The following is a 21,535-nucleotide window of genomic DNA, read 5'->3' on the forward strand; positions in this document are numbered from 1 at the left end:
TACTCTTTTTCCAATTACGCATGCCTCCAAGATATGCGTAGTGTCTTCTGGTGTGTGCGACATTCGCAGAGTAGATCGATCTCGTTCAATTTAAATCTGTGCAGGTAAGCTTGCATATTCCCGTGGCCTGTCATCAGTTGCACAGCTTTACTACTCAGTCCTATGTTTCCTGTCCCTACCTGTTGGTAGTATTTGTAAAGGGTTCTTCCTTTAATGGATTGTTCCCAATATATCTGCCACCTTCTTTTTACCTCTCCTTCTTTGATATTCCTTCCTTTTTGGTGGCTTCTCTCGCGAGTCTGTCCGCGGTTACCATTTCCTCCGTTGTTATCCTCCAGCACCATCTTAGCAATTAGAATCACAAGACTGTGAGTCAGACAGCGATGAGAGCACCATTGAGCATAGGTCAGAGGAAGATTTCGATTTTCGAAGATGTTTCAGAGCTTCAAAAATAGGGACTAGGTGCCCGATTAAGAGATCGTCACAAGCGAAGTTCCTGAGACTTATGGGGATGCAATCAAGCATAAAGATTGCATTTAATAGAAGAGAGCAATGGACGAAGAGATTGATTCATTGAAGGAGAATAAAACTTGGCAACTTGAAGACTTACCAAGGTGCCAAGCAATATCTTGTAGATGGGTCTTTAATTTGAAGTCAAACGCAGATGGCAACATAGATAAGTATAAAGCTCGACTCGTTATTAAGAGTTTTAATCAACGTGAGAGGGCCAACTATAATCGGACATTCAGTCCAGTTGCTAAGATGACAACAATTCGTTCAATTCGAAGCGTTGCAGCAAATAAAAAGATGCATCTGGCACAGATTCATGCTTTTCATGCAATTCATTGTTATTGGTTCTAAGGGGATATAGCGCTGAATCAGTTTGTTGGAGACGTAATATAGGGCATCGAGGATGACTCGCAACGCTATTCTGGAACCTCTGGAGGCTAGCTATGTTAGATTTGCTAGTTGTACCCCACAGTTCAATAAGATAGGTCCAAATAGACCTAAGTATTGACTTATACAGTTAAACCTTGTTATCTAATAATAATTTAGATTTGCACCCTATCAGCAAATACATTTGGTTTAGTTTAAGCCCAAGCTGTTTGCGTTTTATCACGCGATTATTCAATTTGAACCTTCAATCAAGATTTGGTCTCATTTACTTTTATACGCCACGATCAATTCAATTGAAGATCAATTTGGTTTCTTGTGACTGATATTGGATTCTCGTGTGATGATAAAACCGCTGCATCGTCAGCATATGTTGCAACAGTAGTGTTGTATACAATAGATATAAGAATGGGCCAAGAACACTGCCCTGCGGAACACCCGAATATATTGGGTATAGATCAGTGTTTTCGTCACCCTGTTTGACAATAAAATGTATGTCTGTGAGCTTTTTCAATTTAACATGCAGTCCAGTGTGGCACACCTTGTTGAAGCCCTGAGATAAATCGAGAAATGCAGCGGAGAAATATTTTTCTATCGTTTCAGTTTTTGTTAATTTGGTTGACTAATCTATGTATTTGTTCTGTTGTTCCGTGTTTATTACGGAAGCTAAATTGATGGTCTGGAATAATATTTCTCTCTTCTGCGATTATTTTGAGTCTCCTAATGCATAGTTTTTCAAAAAGTTTAGAGATCACAGGTAACAGGCTTATAGGACAATAAGAGGAGTCGTCTTCTGATTTTTTCCTATGTTGAAGAATCATAATGATTTGAGCAACTTTCCAGGTAATTAAGTCTTAGCATAGCATTAAATTTGAATGTTAATACTTTGATGCACTTTCCTAAACCTCTTTTAAGATTCTTCTAGTAATTAGGTCAAAACCAGGAGCTTTTTAGCTAGAGTTCTTTATCTATTATTTCTTTTACTTCCTTCACAGTAAATTTCTCATATGGCAGATCCATTTGGGACGGAGTGTTAAGAAAGTCAACTATGTTATTTTCTTCTGTTGCGGATATTGGTGGCGGATACGGATTAAATACTGTTTTTCAGTGTTTAGAGAAAAGTTCCGTTCCGTTTTATCTTTATCATTCCTAGCCCAGATATTGTCAATTTTAATGGGTGAATTATGTTGTTGAGGTTTTTTAATCTTTTTTGTTACTTTCTAGAGAGAATATTCCGTTGCATAAGTTGGCGTTAAGTTTTCTAAATAGTTTTGAATTCCTTGATTTTGTTCGTTATTTATTAACTCTTTCATCTCTTTTGTTGCCTTGTTGAATTTTCTATTGTTTTCTTCTGTTCTAATTTGTTGCTAAGTTTTTTGCAGTTTTCTCTTTTCATTAATTTTTTGCTTAATTCTAGATAATATATAATTAAATTTTTGATTAAATTTTTTTAAGCTTTTGATATGTCGCACTATTAGGATTTGTGTACCATGCGGCCTCTTGTATAGTTTTGTTATATTTTTTTGCTACTATTTTTGTGTATCTTTCTGTTTTGAGAGGTAAATTTACGGATATTAAAGTGTCTAGCTTCTCCCTAAATAATGGCCAGTTAGTTTTGGTGTGCTGATAAATAAGAAATGTTACCTATCCAGGATTCCCTTTTACCAGAAAGTTTTTTTATTAATTACGTCTTACATTAAATATGCTTAGCACAATCTTAATTTACAAATTATTATTATTATTACTACTGTTCTGTTGTACTTGCATTAATAGACAAGCAAGGCGGGATTAATACATCAGTACGTATTTCGCAAATTAAAATAAAACTAAACTACTAGAGCTGTTAAGTTAAGATTCTATACAAGCTCGTGTGGTCGGGTTCTCTTCAATCTTCTGATTTCCTGTATTTTCTCCACTAGCTATATTGCTTCCACGTTGCTCTGATTTAGCGACCTTAATTCATGTTTTAAAGCGAAATCTTGTATCACTTCGTACATCAATTTAATCTCGAGGTCATCGTTGGTTACGTAGCGATAACCATTGGTAAAAGTTCTGTGAATAATTCAATTTTTCATCGTTGCGTCGAACCCATTTTTTCAATCATTTTTAATAGGCGGTACTCTATTAATTGATCGTTTAAATCTCAGAGTTGCATTCCGGACTTAAGTATAATAAGTAAGTAGTAACATATTTTTCGAAGGAACTCTGTATTCCTTAATATTTTGATTTGTCTGACTACTAATTCTATTAAATATAGTTTTGTCTGCTGCATTTCTGGTTCTGTACACTCTTCTAGCTTTTCGTCTTTCCTTGATTCCTTAATTTTACGGGGATAATTTACTCTTACTTTCTCTCTTGATACGATAATTCATTTCTTGAAGTTCAATATCGTCTATACTTTTGATCTAATCATTGATCACATTACTTTTGAGTATGAGTACATTACACTCGATTTTTATTTCATTTGTTAAGATGTCTTTCGAAATGTAAATATTTAGTAGATCTGGCACCTTATTACTGTCGGTGGGATAGTAAGGACAATTTGTAAAATAAGTTGCGGTGAATAATTCCTTTCCTTTTCCAGATTAATTAATCGTGAACCTCAAGCTGTGTGTTTATCATTAACTTTCATCCAATAATAAACTTTGGGCCTAATTTTAAAAATAATTGTATTGTTGTTATATTATATCTTGCTGCATAAGATATAAAGTTAAAATAACTGGGAAAAGATTACTAGTCAACGTTATCCTGTCTTTATAATAATTGTTTGTTGCATATCATTAGAAGATGTAAATAATATCTAGGGAGATTAAAAGGGTAATTAAAATAATACAATATTGATGTAATAAACATTTTTTATTCAAACCTATATTCTTACATAATATACATAGTACAAAAAAATTTTGTTCCCAAAGGGGGACGCAAAAGGAAAAACAGTTTCTGTACAAAAAAACTTACCCCTAAACTGTACATTATAACTTGTAAGCGCAAATAAATAATTGTTTTTAGAAACAATATACATATATATATTCTCTCATTTCCTTTCTCTCTCTCTTTTTTACTATATATATATGGTGTTGGAATTTAACCTATACACAAACAGTGGCGCCATCCATAGATGCGCTTACTCGACAAATAAAACAAAAAACGTACGAAAAAATCGTTGTCTAGTTGTAACAATGAACAAAAATAAATCGAGATCACTTCCTGAACAGTCTCCCCTCTCATGGACGCAGGAGAAGATCGAAAAACTTCGTTTAGGTTTTTGCCTTATTAGAACGGTTTCAAAATTGGCACTTTTAAAATAGCACTTTTTTAGCCTTAGTTAAAAATACATTTTCTTCAATATATATAATTAGATTCAACAGGCACGATATTACGAGTCTTTAGAAACAACACTGGTACTTTCTGAGACAACAATAATATTTACAGTGGGGGGGTATTGTAGTTGGTGGATTGGAAGGAAGGGGTGAGCTGGCGCGATATGTGACCCGAGCGTAGCGACATCAAGAAGCGATTACATTGTGCTGCACACCGATCGACGACCTATGCGGTGCCTTTCTGATTAGGAACATGTTTGCGTCACGACTCGCCTTCTGGCGGAGTTGAACTACACCCTACGTGTCTGTTGATTGCCGCACTCAGCGAACTCAGTCCGTCTTTTACTGCGTGGTAAATTATGTTTTTGATTTGCAACTTGTCCTCATGGTTAGAGTGCGTATCACTCAATCCTCGGAATTCTTGCGTTAGATGGAAACAATGCGCCACGTTTTCCGGACTGACGAAGTCCTCCGCAACCTTGATACAATTGTGTAGGTTACGAACCTGATGAGGCGCCCCAGCTGGTATAAAAACGGCGTCTCCCAGACACTGTACGATAGCGTAGCCTTCCACGCCATATTCCTTATAAAGCCGCTCGCGTAACGGTCCATCTAGATAACCGCTCTGATCGTGGATGGGATCATTGTGTGGTTCCAAGCGTCCGCCCCGTTCTACTGTCACTTTATTGAGTAAGTCTCTGATTTTGTCGGCATCGCGAGCAGCATATATATGCCATAACGCTCCCGGTAACTCCCCTTTGTCTCGTACCCGCCTTCTGGTTAAGATATCGCAACCCGCCTCGTCAATGGCTCTAAAAGCCTCTTTCACGTGTTCTTCACCGGCACCCCCTCGCGGCACACCGACGTACACCATCACATTGACAGCGTCACTAACGTCCAAATGAAGATTCGTGGTGCCTCTAGATGCATGCGTTGCCGAACCATAAGCATTGTACATTTTCGGTCCCAGATCGGGCCGAATAAAACAGTCCGGTAACCTTGAAGCTAGATTTAATCGTCCATTACGTCGCGTGTATTCAGGAAGCGGTAGCGCTTGCATGAGGTCGTTAAATCGCGCCGGTAACAATTCGGAAAAGTCCTCACCCGGTGGCCAGTCTTTCAGTTTGAGCAACATTGGCTGACCACGTTCGTCTTTCAACCGTTTTGACGGGTCCTCGAAGCCTTCCCAGAACCGCCTCATCAGCTGATTTGGTACCAAATTACCCGTCAGACAGTTCACCAAGTCATTCTTCTCGTCGCCGAAATCACGCGCAAAAGATTCCGGATTCCACAGGTCTTTATCGATGGACCGACATACATCAGACACTATCACTGGTTGACCACGTTTCCATTGGTCCTGGAATATTTTATAGTTATCTGGGCAAGTGGGATCTGTCAGCCTCAACAGTTTTCCATCGCATAACCATGAATGAGGAACAGTGGGATAAAGAATTTTGCTCTCGGTCAACGTCATGATGCGAATGGGTAACTGCTGTCGCCCTTTATGCTGCCAATTATACCGCCTGATGTAGTGTTTTAACTCCATCTTCTCCTCTGGTTCTTCTTTCTCTTGTTTTACCGGCGAATCATTTAAACCGATGTTGGCTAACGGATCAATATCTGTGGTCTCTGTTTTACAAGTTTTTTTCTTTTCTGTTTTGGCCACGGGTGAAGCAGCTCTTGAGGAGCCGTTAGCTTTGTGGGATGGACGAATCAATAATTCGCGAAGCGTAGAAAAATTACCTTCTTCTTCGCTACTGGAACCCTCGTCTTTAGGTTCTTTTTTGATGGTATCATCAGACTTAGATAATCCGACGTCTGTGAGCCATGCGAAATTAGATTGTTTTTCGTCTTTAACTCCGTTCACTGTCCCTTTAATTTCTTCTTTTACTTCTTTTTTGACGCCATTCATTTTTTCGGCCAGGATCATTTTAACAGCTTCCTTGCTTTCAGGGTTGGTGACTTTAACTTCTTTGGATTGAGGACAACCACAAAATTGTTCGATGCCCCATAGGTCGCGCATTTCATGTACCATATGACCCAATTTCAGAAGACAGTCATCAGCGATGATTTGAGTAAGCATCAACTTCTCTTGTTCATGCGATGATCGGTTAGTGCACAGAAGCCACATGAATTCATCACGGTCTTTGCCCGGCTCGCTTAAAGCTTTCACTGCTCCAGTCTTACGGCTCTGAAAAGATCAAAAAATATTTTATAAGTGAAGCTCCATATAGTTCTATTAAATGGACAGGAACATAATTTTAGTTTTGTTCTATGACTAAAAATTTTTTTCTTAAACTTGAAAAATTCTCTTTAACAATTAGTAAAGTTGTGTGTATTCATAATTCATTATGAACATTTACAGCTTTAGGATATTATTAAGAGTTGGTTAAAAAATAATCTTTACATGGAACTTGAAGTGAACACATGGTGTGTTATGAATTATATCATAAACTTACCTTATAACAATCAAGACAAATCACAAAGCCGCATTTATTACACGTCCAATGATAGTTAAACAGGGTCGTTTCACACACATCACACATTTCTCTCACCCCTTGCACAACTCTCTTCCAAGCAATAGTTTTGTCTAAAAATAAAGTAAATTATCAGCATATACAAGTAACTGAACAGAATTATAATGTTACCTTCAGACATATGTTCTGCATGAGCCTCTTTTTCTTGGACTAGAAGATCACAGAAATGGTCACCGACTTGAGTTAGCAGAAAACGGGATGTGTCCAGATCGAGATCGTTAGGAGGGTTTTCAGAATTGGGTAACCATAATTTGATATCATCCTGGAATAAATACTTTCATTAAGCCAAATTCATGGTGTTGAAGGTTATAACATTACCTCCAAAGCATTTTTATGTGGATCACTAAAACCAGCAATTGCTAATTGACCATTTTTGGTGTATCGCAATCTCCTAAATGCGTAGAAGCGACAAAATATATTTGTGTTATTACGGGACCGTTGATTCGGTGTCCATCGACATTCTCTGCATTTAGCAAGTTTTGGGGCGACCTAAAAATAAATAAAAATATAAATATAAATTATCGTTCATTTATTTTACACTTGTTTTTATGATTTTATCTGTAGATATATTTACCTCACAACATGGCCCATCTTGAAGAAAACTCTCACCGGTCTTTTTTAATTGGCCCACTGGTGGTTTGCGAAAGGGGTCGCGCGGGGCCTCTTCTTTGATTTTTTTAGCGCGCGGCTCCTCGCCCTTGTCGTTTTTTGAACCTTTTGGTCTTCTACCCCTTTTTCTTGGTTCCTTATTCGGTTTCTTCGAACTTCCGTTACCCGAAACAGTGGTACTTGCACCTGAATCGCTATCCTTAGCGCTATCGGATTCTTTATCACTTTCACTGCCACTCTCACTTTGTTGTGGCTAAAATTAAAGATAATAGGGTTATGTAACATATATAAGCCTTAGGATATTTAACAAATGAATCTTGCTTTACAAGAAATTTAAGAATGCTTACCAGTTTCTCTGCCTTTCGTTTCTTTTCTTCAGCTGCTTTCTTAGCTAAGACGCTGCTGTTGCCCGTTCCTCCTCCTTTTTTTCGTTTCACTTTTGGAGGTTTTCTTTTAGGAGGGCTCTTACGACCACCGCGTTCCTGATCTGAACTGGAGGAATCATCGCCATTATTTTTGTTAGTGTCGGCTGGATGGCCGTTGACGTTCTCTTTGGATTTCCGATTAGCACCCTTTGCTTGAAAATGTTTGGTCTTGCTGATGCTGTTCACCGCCATGCTGCCTACAGAGTGGATCGAGTTCACAGGATTCTCGTTTTTTTTTGGTGGTGGGCTCGGGGAGCCTATGTTTAATGGTAGCGTCACGCAACTACCAGAGCCTATTACTCCTGTGGTGTCTTCCAAATCTTCGCCAGTATGTCTTTGCAACCAAGCCTTTAACAAAAATTGATGTCAGTCCAACATGTAAATAAATAGTAACAAAAAAAATACCTTCTTAAGATGTCGAACTGGATAACTACCACTAGAACTCTTTTGGGGTCCCGGGCTATTACTTTTTTCAGAGTCTACAATACTGGGAGTCACATTGCCGCCAATTTTAATTGGGGTCCCTGGGTTCTCATCAGTTATAGGTGGTGTTATACTCACTGTCGCTGTCGTCCCATTGTTGGTTGTGGGATTGGGTGTTGTGGATTGTGGCGGCATACCTAAACTATTGGGTGTGGCCGCGTTCCTAGGTGGCGGCGCCGGACTTGAACTAGGTGGGATACTAGGTGTAGCTGGTTTAATTGAAGGAATGGAATGTGAGGATTCAGCGCTAGCAGGACGTGGCGTTTCCACAGTAACCGCAGTCACGCTGAGATCAGGAAGGTTTTCTGTCAGCAAGGTAGGAGACTGAGTAGCTCCTAGTAGATTGCTCATCGTAGTTACTGGAGCTCTGTAATTCAATCATATATTAGTAATGTAATAACGAAATAGCTATTTTAATAACTCATACCGATAAGCGGCAGTGTTTACTAACGTAGTGATAGTAGTGGCTGCACTGGCGATAAGCGGACTTGGTTCGCTAACTCTGGCCAGTTGGGGCTGTGGACCTCCCGTCACATTATTGCCGAAGTTTTTCAAATTCTGCTGAAGCGTTGGCAATCCAGGGGGCGTTTCAATGCGGCGTTTCTTTACCTCTAAACACACTGGGGTACCAATGACTTGGGAACTCTTTCTCTTTGGAGAGGTCGGCTGATCGTTGTTCGATTTATTCGAACTCATACCCAAATCGAGAGGTTGTGTTTGGACTTGCTGTTGAATTCCAACCTGTCCTGATGATATGCTATAGCTGGGAAGAGCGCGCTGCGTGCTCAACGGAGCTGAAGCAGCGGTTGGTGGAGATGTACCAGGTTGGTGAAGTAATTTAACTGAAAGACTTGCCGATGGTATTGGTCCTGCTGCGTAAAATCTTTCATACCTAGAGCATTACTTTGTTAATATGCAACTTTGAAGATGTGATTAATATTCCCTACCTATCACCAATAGTGGAAGTTGTTCGACTACTGTGAGCAGGCGGTGGGCAAGTACTCAATGTAGACGTGGAAGCCATCGCTGGAGGATGATACTGAGACACTTGCTGGTATGGAGAAGGCGATACACTGGCACCCAAGGGAGGTTTTGGTACAGGAGGAGGCGGAGCTTGGGCTTCTGGTGCTCTTGATACAGGAACTACACTTACAGCTGAAGGTTTTCCATATATATGCTGAGGTGCGGGAGATGACACTTTAGGTTTAGAACCGGCAAGCGATGGCGTCGAAGCCAAAGTATATCCAGCAGGCGTCGCTGTTGTGGATAGGAACGGAAAACCAGATTTGCCTAAATTAAAATTCGGTCAGTCATAGTTTCAAAATAGCATCATCATATTAATGTACCAGTAGGAAAAATCATGGTTTGTCCAGGTCCTGACTCTGGCCTGAACCGAAGCTCTGGAGAAGGATGCTGTTGACTGTGAGGGTGTGGCTGTCCGTGCGGTGACTGTCTTTGGTGATGTGGGCTAGGAAGCTGCCCTCCAGATGACCGATGGTGTTGTCCACTTTTAGGAGCTTCCAAGTGATGATGAGGACTGGGAGTATGCGATAGGTGATGGGGAGACTGTGTAGGACTTCTGACAAAAATAACAGTTAGTTTGGAGAGTTATGATTTCCTGACTGAAATAAACATGATCAAGAAACTATCTTACCGATATTCATAAATGTTCGTTTTTGGTGGTGCAGCTCCAGGTGCGGTCATATAATGACCAATTAGCTCATTTCGCAGCTTCGGACTCGGACTAAGAGCTATAGATACCCGCGGTTCGACATGATGGGCTGTTTTACCATCATGTTTCACTATCACTGATGAATTTTTCATATCGCTAACCAGGGGTGGTGGATTAGGTAGGTCTCTACTATCCATACTGGCTTTGGTCACCACTAAACCACTGGTTGGTGGTTTATGAAGGTCAGATTTCTTTGGTTCATAATAAGCATTTTGTGGCGTATGAACTTGATATCCATACATAGATAAATCTCCTAATGACATAAAAATAATATTAGCGTTAACCCCAAAAATGTCTTCAGGTAAAATGTGTTTACCTTTCGGAATCATCGACGGATGCATACTAGTCATCTTATCGCCAGGTTTCCCCTGCGTAGATCTACTATGCGCCAAAGGTGGATATTCTCCCTTAGGAGGCATGTTAGGTTTACTTGGAACCGTGGCATAATAAGATCTGTAAGCCAATGATATAATGAAGAAAATATATTAAAATGTAAGCCTAGATCCTACCGGTGGTTGGGGTCCGCAGCTCGAACTGCTGCTAACCCTGCCGACATATGACGTTGTTGCTCACGCTGGTGCATCTCCTGTTTCCGATCTTCTTCCGATAAACTCGTCGATCGAGACTGTGGAGGTCTGCTACTGATTAAGTTCCATTGCTCCCTTTTTTGCTGAGCAGCTTTCAAGGATTTTTCGAAATGATTATGCAATGCTTGATCCTGACGCTCTTTCTCTTCTCTCTCTCTTTCTTGCTTTTCACGTTCACGTTCTAACTTTTCACGTTCTTGTCTTTCACGTTCTAATCGATCTTTTTCTACTTGTTGCTTTTCTAATTCTTGTTGTCTGATAAAATTTATCAAAATTACTACATTGGAAGTCTTGTACAAAAATTCGGAAATACCTAATCATACGTGGAGTATGGTTGCGTTCGAACAACAACCTATCCCTCTCCAAGAGTTCATCTGTTACAAGGGGAACTTGCTGGCTGCTTAAAAGATGAGTCGGCACTATGGGATACCTTTGTTTCCATATATCTGAAAATGGTTGATGGTACATGGTATGTGGTGGTAGAGGGGGGTGTGTAGCCACTGAAAACCAAAAAAGCGATAAAAATAAATGTTAAGATTGTTTTCACCAAAATTACCATTGGACAAGGGATGGGACGCTAACGGATGCGGTGCCATGTGGGGTGGGTATAAAGCTGCCGGGTGGCTAGTTGGTGCCGATGTAGGCGGCTGAGGGCCAGCTGATGGCGCCTGGGGGTGCGACATGAGCAGAGACTGGTGCTGCACGCTATGAACGTGCCGCACTTGGGGCTCCTCCTATAAATAATGAAATATATTTCGTGTTAAAAAAACATTGTTATAAACTACTTAAAACTGATATGAAGTTTTAATTTACAATAAAGGACTAAATATAACAGCTTTGGATGTCACTCTACAGTACCATAAAATTAAGTTTTCAACAAGCAATCATAATCAGTTGTTTATAGTTTACTGCAATTTTAAAGTATTATTGATCAATTATATAAAACTGAATAGTAATTATTTGGAGTATTTTTACAACATTAATATTTAAGGAACGTTACACGAAAGAACGAACGTTTCGATTAAAGTCAATACCAGAAACACCTGCCTTACACCTATTTCCAATATGGGTGATAAAAACACTGTTTACTTTAGGTCACGCTTCCCAGAATCTTTAATCAAGCGTCGTTAATTGGAAAAATTGACAAACATAGTTGATAGGTTTTCGAAAATAGTATCATTGCCGTTATTAGAGCCGGCAAATAGCCATTTCGTGTTTCATATCTTTTGTATAACGTATATAATTTATTAATAGATGTCGCTTGGTTTATCTCTATGTATTCATATACCTGATGGAGTAGGCCTGGATCACGCCAAATGCGTACCGGCTCGGCGGCAGGAGCGCCGGCCGGGACGTAGAGCGGCGAACGGGTTGCTGGCGGCAGCGGGGGAGCTGTAGAGGGTGGGTGCCCCGCTGATGTATTGGGTTCGTCGGATGAACTCAACGCGCTGGATCTGGAACAAACACGTGAAACGTCAATACAAACATGTATGATCGAGTAATATTTCGACCTTAGACCTGTTTATTTTATCTCAAAGTTATCTATACAAAAACAACGTGGCTAGCTAATTACAGCCTTCGGCAACCTGTTTATATAATAGCATGCGTTATTTAGTGTTAAATTACGATGCGCACTATATAGAATAGAATAAACTATTCGTCTTCCTTTTCTGATATATAATTGTGTACCCAAACGTACCGTTTCTTTTCGAGTCGAACGAATAAAAATAACAAAAAAAACTAAAATATTTAATTTTTGTGGTGCATTAATAATTATAAGGAAAAATAATTATATTGTTGTGTTATTCTTGGTGGTTTAACATATACTGACTTTAAAATACGGGAGAACAAAGGTAAGTGCAGAATGTATACAATAACAAATAAAATAGCTGCAGATTTCAAAATGATAACAAGAAACAGAGAGGAAAACTATTCTTGGTGTTCAAATAAAAAATTATAAAGGATATGAAAAAATAATATAAAATTGTTTAAATAATTAACCATCCATTCGTTTTAAGCTGGTACAATACAATACGTCAACCAAAAACTGGAGGTAGTTAATCCATTAATGGCAAATGCAAACAAAATCAGTAAATATCATAGTTGTTCATATTATGGAACTTTTACGACACTTATTTTCACTGCTTTCATGTATAACACTGCTGGTGGGATTTTAGGTTGTGCTATAACTATGTTAGATATTAATAGAAAGGCTGGACATATATTAATTATATTTTTGTTGTTTCATTTAAATATATAAATATTTCATATAAAATGGGTTATTTCAAAATTTTTCCAATGTTTATTTAGCTCCTAAACCTAGTTATATATAATTTTAAACCAAAATAAATGATATTAAATATTTGTCAAATTTATTTCTATATATATTCAAAAGTAAATTAAGCTGTATATAAGCATACGCCAAATTCGAAATTGTTTTTCTAAATAACATATCCTTTATATAATAGCCCACGGTTATAGGTTCAATTTCTTCCACGAATCTGGCATCAACATCCGTTTCGTAATTTAGTACAATGGCCGTCAAAAAACGTCCAGACATGAAAAAATGGCACCGTTTGCTAAAGGTCGTACATCTGTTTGGGAAGAATTATTTCACCGATTTTCGTTTGATCTCTAGTGAATTCGTATGGTGAAGCGGTGGAGAATGTATAAACGAAGCGGACGTTTCATTTCATTTTGAATAAACGTAATTATCCATCAATATCGAACGTTTCTGCTGAACAGTGATTAACAAGCAGAAAGTTGAAAACAATTAAAAATGCGGATCCGCAAGTAACGGATAAAAATATTTTGAAAAATATTCGCGTCGGGCAACACGCCAAGCATATATTCAATGGGATTTGGTGAGGAAGGTGGGAAAAAACCTAACAATAACAAATCTGAGCCGTTCCCAATGAGAATTCCCAGAAATATCATTAGCGCGGTATCACGTTAATATTTTACACTTCCTGAAAACATCACGTACCAGATACCGTTCAAATTTGTTTTAAAATGCTCGATTTTAAATTAACGTTTGTTTCGTAATTATTAGGTTCTTCACGAACGCGCGAAATAAAAAAGTACTGAGCTTTAAATAACAACCAATTATCCTTGTCGGTACGCTGTACAAGAGCGCGATCGCGCCTCGGTGATGTAGTTAAAAGAACAGATCGATTAAGTTGAGAATTGAAGGACTGGCACTCACCTGGATCCGGACCGTTCATCCCCACTGCCAGATCGCAGTGAACTCACGCCAGAGTCGCTGCGGTCATCTGCAAAACGTAACGAGTTCGGGGTCTCATTGAAGTCCATCCTGCTACTGAGAGGCGATGACGAACACAGTGGGACCTCATCGTCGCCTGTTGCAACAAAGAAAATTTTGTCATTTCTTTCTTGTTCAACAATAAACAAAGGTTAGTGTGATGGCATTAATGAAATAAAAATGAGGATATAACTCAGCCCCTTACCGGACCCCCTCCTCCTCCAAGATTCCATTCGATAAATGTCGTCGTTAATTTTGGTTAAAGCTCAGAACTTTTTTTCGTTGTTCAACGACGAGAGTTAGTAGAACGTTGCCAGCAAAAGGAATCGACATTGTGAAAGCTATTCGCTCTTAGCTTGTAGAACTATTAGCATTTAATTAACAGTTTCACGACGAAGAAACACCCGATAAGAAAACGAATTACATATTTTTTGGTCGTTGAAGGTCAAGTTAAAGTCGTTGACTGATCAATGCTTTCTAGTCACAGACACGTCGTTTGTTTGATTAATGCATTACCAAAGGCACAACCGATGTTCTCGCATGTATAATGGAAGAAATTTTACGTCCACCTATGTTACTTATTTTGATAATTGGGTGCTTCGTTAGATGACTTGGGAGACTCCGTTGAAATATTTATTAATAACGCAAGTTTTTTACTAAAAAAAATTATATATCGGAGTCGGAAAAGAGGAAAACAAAAATGAGGAATATTTCTAAGAATAATTTATGTTTACCTCTAATAGAACAGTCTATATCTTGATTGTGTCCTTTGTTGGGCGTGCTCGTACAAATATTCCCGATGCTAGATGGCCGTGGTCTCTGGCCTGTCGGCTCCGTACTGGCCACTATCACACAATCGTCGTCACCAAAGCAACCGTTAGCTTCGTCCACCTTAGAATTGTCTACAGCCTGATCGCACATAGACTTGGTCTTGCCGTCACCAACACACTCTTCATCATTTTCGCGTAACAGTTCGCCAACTGATTGCACTTCACCTTCACTGATACTTATACAACTATTATTTTGCACTTGTTCCGATACTGTTAATTTACTATCACAATTCGCTTCTGACACTAAGACCTCTTCCTGCGCATCCTTACTCGCACTATCTCCTGATAATTCTTTTGCGTCACTAGTTACGATCTCAGACGCTTCTCCTTCTTCTCGCTTTACAGACGATTCCTCTGGTTGGTTCTCCTTCTTCTGTACATCTACGCTATCTCTGCCGATCTCCTTCTCGGCTTGGTCACCATCTGCGTCGAGGAATCCACTATGCGTAGCCAGAAAAGTGCTACTCTGCAAACAATCTTCTACGACGATCTCGACCTCCCGAAGTTTCGAATTGTTGGCTTCCTCGAGAACCTTCTTCTTGTTGACTGACCGGTTGACGTTCCTCTTTCGCGACTGTTTGTTTTCAAGATCCTCCTTGATACTGTTCGAGTAACGAGTTCTCGAAGACGGGTAGTCGGTTTCGCTGGTTTTGCGCTTCCGTGACTTTGGCGGTGTTCCTGTAACAATAAATTGAGCATATTAAAATCAGGTTAAAAATTAATCATTTCATTAACTTATCAATATCATCGATATGATTTAACATTCACCAGCAACAAATAATAAAGACACTTAAAAATGAATAATAAAACTAAATTAGTGTAGTTCAAGAATAAATTCACTCATAAACTTCAATGGTGAATTTGACTTTTTGGATGGAAGACAGAACAGCTCCGAAAAATACATGGATCAAGATAATAGAAAGTGATCAGAAATATACTAGCATTATCTAAAACAATATTCGAAGTCATGCCCAGCAACAGTGTATTGGTTGAGAAGTACTTTATTGACATTATATTTAAAAGAATACAATTTTTAAAATCATAATAAAATCAAGGAAAGTATATTTAGACATAGATATGAGCAATGGGTCACTAATAATGGAAATATGATAATAAAATAGTGTTAAGATAACAAAAGTTGATAGAAAAAGTTAGAACGTTAGAATAACAATTAGGTTGACTAGGTTTTACTAGTCATAACATTTATTAATAATTCACTGCAGATATATTATTCTTCATGCTGAAAACAGGAATGGTAAATAACACTTTCGGTTTTGATGAACTCAATCAGGCACATTGAAGAAGAAATTGACAAATGATGAAATCGTGAATACAAGTTTTAGATTAATTGGAAATTAACAGCTTAGTTGTCCGCTTGAATGAAACTCTATGAATCTGGATTTATGATTCAATGACAATTTCCAAAACTGGGTGATGAGAATGGAAAGAACTATAGGTGGGTATATAATTAATATATGATAACTGTAAGAAATCTTAAGTGTGAAAGATTTATGTGAATAGAAATGTGTGCAAATAAGTATCAAATTCATTCTTTATTAATAAATGTACAAGAATCATGACTTATCACTTTTTCATTTTATTTTATTTTATCTTGAATCAAAGAACTGTTAACTTGATAGTTGTTACGTAATGACATTTTTATGCAATGGTAAAACATAAAAACAAATAAATATAACAAGTAAATACAACAGTCATAAAGATCGAATTGACACTCGAAGTTTCCCCTCATCTAAGAGAGCGTTATATTTGAAATAAACAATAACAAATTACCAGTATTAATTAGTAACGTTCCTTGTTTGGTTTATAAGTGTATTATCTACATAAGAACAAATATTTATAGGTATTTTCCTACTAGTAGATACATGAATGCAAATAAATGGATTACCTATCTGAAATAACTTATCAACTATCTCATATCTAAACACCAACATATTAGTGTTTTATGGTAATTTAATAGATCTATTATCTAGTAAGTACGCTACTGATTCCAATACATCGAAACAAAAGCAGATCGACACTAACAGTGGTTTATTTCAACTCATTAATGGTTCGTTTCTGTTGTATTAAAAATACCGGTTTCTCCACCGGCCCGTCCAATAACGCCCATTCTCCAGTTCTGCCTCTCCATTGCTTAGCCGTACCGTTCACCGAGCCACAGAAATTCCGTCAAGACCGTCGTTATCTAAATGTTCACAACGATTCCGATCACACAAAAACATCGAGGAACAGTGGAAAAACTCGAAACGAAATGGCGACGGCGCCATGTAGAAACAAAAGTGGGTAATAGACGATTGTAATTCGTGCGATCGGAAAGAATTACGCAACACGCATCACAGTGGAAATAAGTGAAAGCGAGCGAGTCGAGTCCGCCAGCGACCGACTCGGCTTTCTAGGCGGTTTAAAAATAATCACAGAAAAAAAAACAATTCTCGTGCGTGCAACTCGGATCGTTGTTTCGTCAAATAAAAAATAATAAAAAAAAAGCCCTCGGATTTTTTCCACCACGTTAATCCATGATTGAATTTTAATGTTGCCGCGTTATTGTTTTCGAGTAGAGAGCAAATAAAAAATTTTATATACGTTTGAAAGCAAATACGAATCTGAAAGTTGGACGGATGAATGTTTGTTCGGTTTTATTTTTTTATAGGTAGCGCGGCTATTTTCTTTGTTCAGTTTTCAATATTTTTTTATTTTATGGTTTATCGTTTTATTTACTGGCTCTACTGCAATTTATAAATACTAAAGCTTTTGTTTGGGTTTGTCTATTTTTAGTAACTTTATTTTACGGCTATGTCTTGCTTAATCGGGATATTTAACTATTGTCTACTTTACTAATGTATATAGTCTAAGATTCTGTGAACGTAAGACTTACACCATTGGTTAACAGCTTGCGCGTTGTATGTAAACATGCTTCTAGGTACGAATAAATGACTTATGAAAAGTTTATAAGTTATAATGGCTTTAAAACGAATTTTTGATAAGTTATCATACTATGTTATGGGTATGATATGGTAAACCAACAAATTATAGTTACGTCAATTCATATATGTTTTATTGGAACATATATTTGTAGTTGCTTTCTAAACAAACCAGTAATCCCTAAGATTTTAATCCATGTCGTTGTCTCCAACCATTTCTGGTAGGGAATTAAAGTCGGAAAGAAACTTGAATAACACTTGAGCACTGAACTCTATACAGTTAATGCATTAATTTTATGTAGTTGAAACTAATTGCAAAAAAAACTGAAAACTGAAACACACACTACGAATTGGTTGGTCCTTTTTCGCTTTTAATATTATCTAGAATGTTGAAAGAATGAAGAATTTCTATCCTAGACCATACACAACCAATATACCAAGTCTGACCACCAAACCACCAAACTTTTTAGACAAGCTTAAAAGCAAAGAAAGGCATATACTCAAAATAGCAGTCAACTCCTAGGTATATTTTTCTTTATGAAAACAGGAATGGAATTGACATGCGGTGTGGCAAAGAGTGAAAACAACTGAAGGTGCGTATATAATTAATAAACGATAACTGTAAGAAGTCGTCTTGTAGAGTGTGAAAGATTTACGTGCATCGATATGTGTGCAAAATATACAAGTGCATTTGGTTGAAATTTATGAGGATAAATAGAATATTAACTGTTTTGCATATATGGGCAAAAGCATTAGGGAAAATGCGGTCATTAAATTTAGTTTCATCAAGAAATATGTATACAGATAGTAACAGAACAAACTTAGGAGAAATACGGTGATATCAAAATGACTTTACAAGGAAACACTGCCCCGAAGAATACAAGAACTAAACGTAAAAGGCAAAATATGCTCTTTAATGAAAGTAAAATACAATACATGGACATACAATTGTTAATTAGGTGGATTAGGCCTCCAGGGTATCCACTACATAAAAAAATGCACCTACAACTCTACCACAATCTAACCATAAAATCCCTCAATAAAACATAATCCTAACCTGCAAGCTATTATGACTGTATAATTAATTATAGTTTTGGTTCTTCGATAATATATACATTAGATGCACTATAACGTTAAACTAAATTATATTTCATAACATTTATGTAACTAAAACTCAGAGTTGATACGGCAACATTGCGACGTTTGATGTCATTAATTTAGACGACGTGAGTTCTGTTTTATTAAACGGACTATATATTAATATATATATCGTTAATATTACGTTATTTTCGATGTGTTCTTAATGTGGTTTATCATACAAACATTATATATGTAATAATGAAAACATTCAAGAACTGAGTCATTTCTTATTTATGACCGATCGCCTACAGATAATGATCGCAGGAAGTTCGTGGAAAGCGACTGATACTTGGAATCACCTCGAGTACGTTACGACACAAAAGAAATGCGAAAAAAAGGCATGAACAATGAGGGAAACCCGAATCAGCAATAGCTTGTTGTTCACGGTGCGTGTTTTTCTTCGACGATTTGTATGCACGCTAGGTCGAAACTGCGCGTCACCAAACTACCCAGCTGAATCGATAATGGCGTGTCCCAGACTGTTTAGCATGCTCGGCCCGCGTTATATCGACGCGGTTGGAACTGGACGCTCGCTGCGTTCTACGTGACCTAGAAATTTTCATTCCACCAAGGTGGTCAGACGTGAGTTGCGTTTTCCATTCTCATTTAATTGCGGCGAAGGATATCACCATAGTCGTCTGATATCGAGCTAGGAGCTGACATAATTTTCCAAACGTTCAGCGAAACTTTCATTCATCGATTTCCATCATCATCCATCCCCATTAATTTAGCGCCAGAAACAATTAATTTAATTAATCGCAACGTTCGATCTTTCTCCACGCCGTTCGATTTAATAGAAAACGGATCACTGCCGACGGCGGCGTTGATATTTACGCAAACCACAGGAAAATCTCGCCCAGGAAACTGGGGTAGCATTTTTTTGTTGCCGCTGAGCCATCATTCCTGTCCGAACCGGTGGAACTGGTTTTTCCCTTCTATTGATTTTTGCGAATCAGCAGAAAAACTGCGTCGTTTGAAGGATCGTGCAAAGCACTTTTAGTGAGCAATCTGATTAGGTAAGGGGTTTCCTTTAATACTTTTACTTACTCTAATATTTTTTCTTTTTAAAAATTACATATTATATAATAACAATTTGCTTGTACTGTAAATTACTTCAGGCACTTCCGTGGTAAATAATAGTAGTGTGAATTAGGGAAGTCAGTCGCCAAGAAAAATATTGATATCCTGCAAATATTTTAAGGGTAGCAAACCTTTAAAATTATGTATCGATTTTAATTTAATTTATTAAAAATAATTGAAACGCTTTTAAAATGTTTAATATAGTTAATATCGAAATCGAAAAAAATTTAGGAATGTGCAATAGTTTGAAAAAAAACTGAAGGTTGAAACACAAAAACCTTAATACTTTTTAAAGCAAATTTTATATTATTAAAAAACTGAGTTATAGATATACCTATACGAGTCATACATTTTCTAAGTATTATAAAAAATGAACTACATAAATATTTCAACAAGTTGACCCTGAACAGCTTAATGCAGAATGTCATTTATATAGCATATAACTAAAGGGAACGAAATAAGTTGAATCATTGTCATTAGCTCATTTTCCATTGAAAACCATACACACCACAATTTCTGATGTTAATATTGATGAACATAGTAACATTTAGTTATAACAATGAATAAGATTACTTAAAAATAGAAAATTTAGAATGTTATGATCAGATTCCCGATAATTATTATTCATGTGCATTAATTCTTACCAATGCAATAACGTATTAAATGCCTTATATAGTCATAAAGATTTCTAAAACAGATAGCTTTACTAATGACTAATAGAGCTTTGGACAAAGTTTCAATAAATTATAATTAACTATTAATTATAAAAAAACGTATACTCTAAACCTAAAAATCAAATAGCAAAGAAACCCTCAATACACCTACATAAAGAGACTAATACGCTACACGCAGTCATTCACGAAAATGCAAAAAATGTTATTGATCTATTAAACAACCGATTTACAATCGGACTTAAGCAGAAAACGTGCCTGGACTGGCCGCTAAACAATTAACCAACGAACAATATTCAAGAAGACAAAAAAAATCGACGACAGAGCGCGACTCGAATCGTTAAAACAAATTAAAATCGAACGAAACAAATATAATCATAAGAAAAACCTAGGACGATCCGAGCCACTGGCGGAAATACCGCTAAGATACGGCCGCGTCGTTCGCATATAAATGAACACGTACAAGATACTCAGTCACGACTGGAATAATTATCACCGTGGCGACCATTTTCGAACGGTTTTTAAGGAGTGGACGAACGAGGGGAATCCGTTTTCGATTAGAACGACCAAATATTTATCTTCGTCGCGTGATTTACTGCGGTAAATGGTCGTTTAATCCCCTGATTGCATCTTTGTACATTTTTCATGTATATTGGGTTGCCTAATGATGAGTACTAACAAATTTAAAATGTATACATATGAGAATTAAGTGATTTAAAAAAAATTATAATTATTTCAGTTTACTAATTGCAGAATCAGTAAATATACTTTATATAATGTCGACAACTGTTTAGTTATAAATGTGTTATATTAAAAAAAAATAGCATGCATTTGATATTTACTCGGACTTTACCAATATTATACAAACAATATAAATAAATGTATAGTATTATCACATTTTCACATTACTAGAAACAATTTTTATGCTTATTTACATACGTGTATGTTTAAATTGATAAAGTTATTGAAAAAGTCGTCAAAACTACAATGAGAAATTCAACATCTTTTCAATATTTATAACCTAAA

The 21,535-nt window shown here is 37.2% G+C and overlaps 1 protein-coding gene across 5 annotated transcripts in view; it reads right to left on the reverse strand.

Moving 5' to 3' along the window:
- Positions 1-3,731: 3,731 nt before the first annotated feature.
- Positions 3,732-21,535, reverse strand: part of LOC143195027 (putative JmjC domain-containing histone demethylation protein 2C) — a 549,561-nt gene continuing 531,757 nt past the window's right edge. For 3 of the 5 annotated variants that reach the window (XM_076401868.1, XM_076401871.1, XM_076401870.1), the window contains 18 exons: positions 14,584-15,357; positions 13,793-13,946; positions 11,876-12,041; positions 11,144-11,321; positions 10,901-11,087; positions 10,510-10,842; positions 10,317-10,453; positions 9,923-10,253; positions 9,615-9,847; positions 9,216-9,558; positions 8,696-9,160; positions 8,191-8,635; positions 7,708-8,133; positions 7,326-7,613; positions 7,070-7,240; positions 6,863-7,013; positions 6,674-6,804; positions 3,732-6,405 (listed from right to left, as the gene is read on the reverse strand). In XM_076401868.1, coding sequence (XP_076257983.1) covers positions 4,477-6,405; positions 6,674-6,804; positions 6,863-7,013; positions 7,070-7,240; positions 7,326-7,613; positions 7,708-8,133; positions 8,191-8,635; positions 8,696-9,160; positions 9,216-9,558; positions 9,615-9,847; positions 9,923-10,253; positions 10,317-10,453; positions 10,510-10,842; positions 10,901-11,087; positions 11,144-11,321; positions 11,876-12,041; positions 13,793-13,946; positions 14,584-15,357 — 6,842 coding nt within the window. In that variant the 3' untranslated portion in view covers positions 3,732-4,476. The remainder of the gene's footprint in view (positions 6,406-6,673; positions 6,805-6,862; positions 7,014-7,069; positions 7,241-7,325; positions 7,614-7,707; positions 8,134-8,190; positions 8,636-8,695; positions 9,161-9,215; positions 9,559-9,614; positions 9,848-9,922; positions 10,254-10,316; positions 10,454-10,509; positions 10,843-10,900; positions 11,088-11,143; positions 11,322-11,875; positions 12,042-13,792; positions 13,947-14,583; positions 15,358-21,535) is intronic. The other 2 variants (XM_076401869.1, XM_076401872.1) reach the window with 1 other exon arrangement.

This window comes from Rhynchophorus ferrugineus, unplaced genomic scaffold (assembly GCF_030347505.1).
Source record: "Rhynchophorus ferrugineus isolate W39M unplaced genomic scaffold, kcgeb_rfMv2 rfM4, whole genome shotgun sequence".
In the NCBI taxonomy this organism is placed as follows: domain Eukaryota; kingdom Metazoa; phylum Arthropoda; class Insecta; order Coleoptera; family Curculionidae; genus Rhynchophorus; species Rhynchophorus ferrugineus.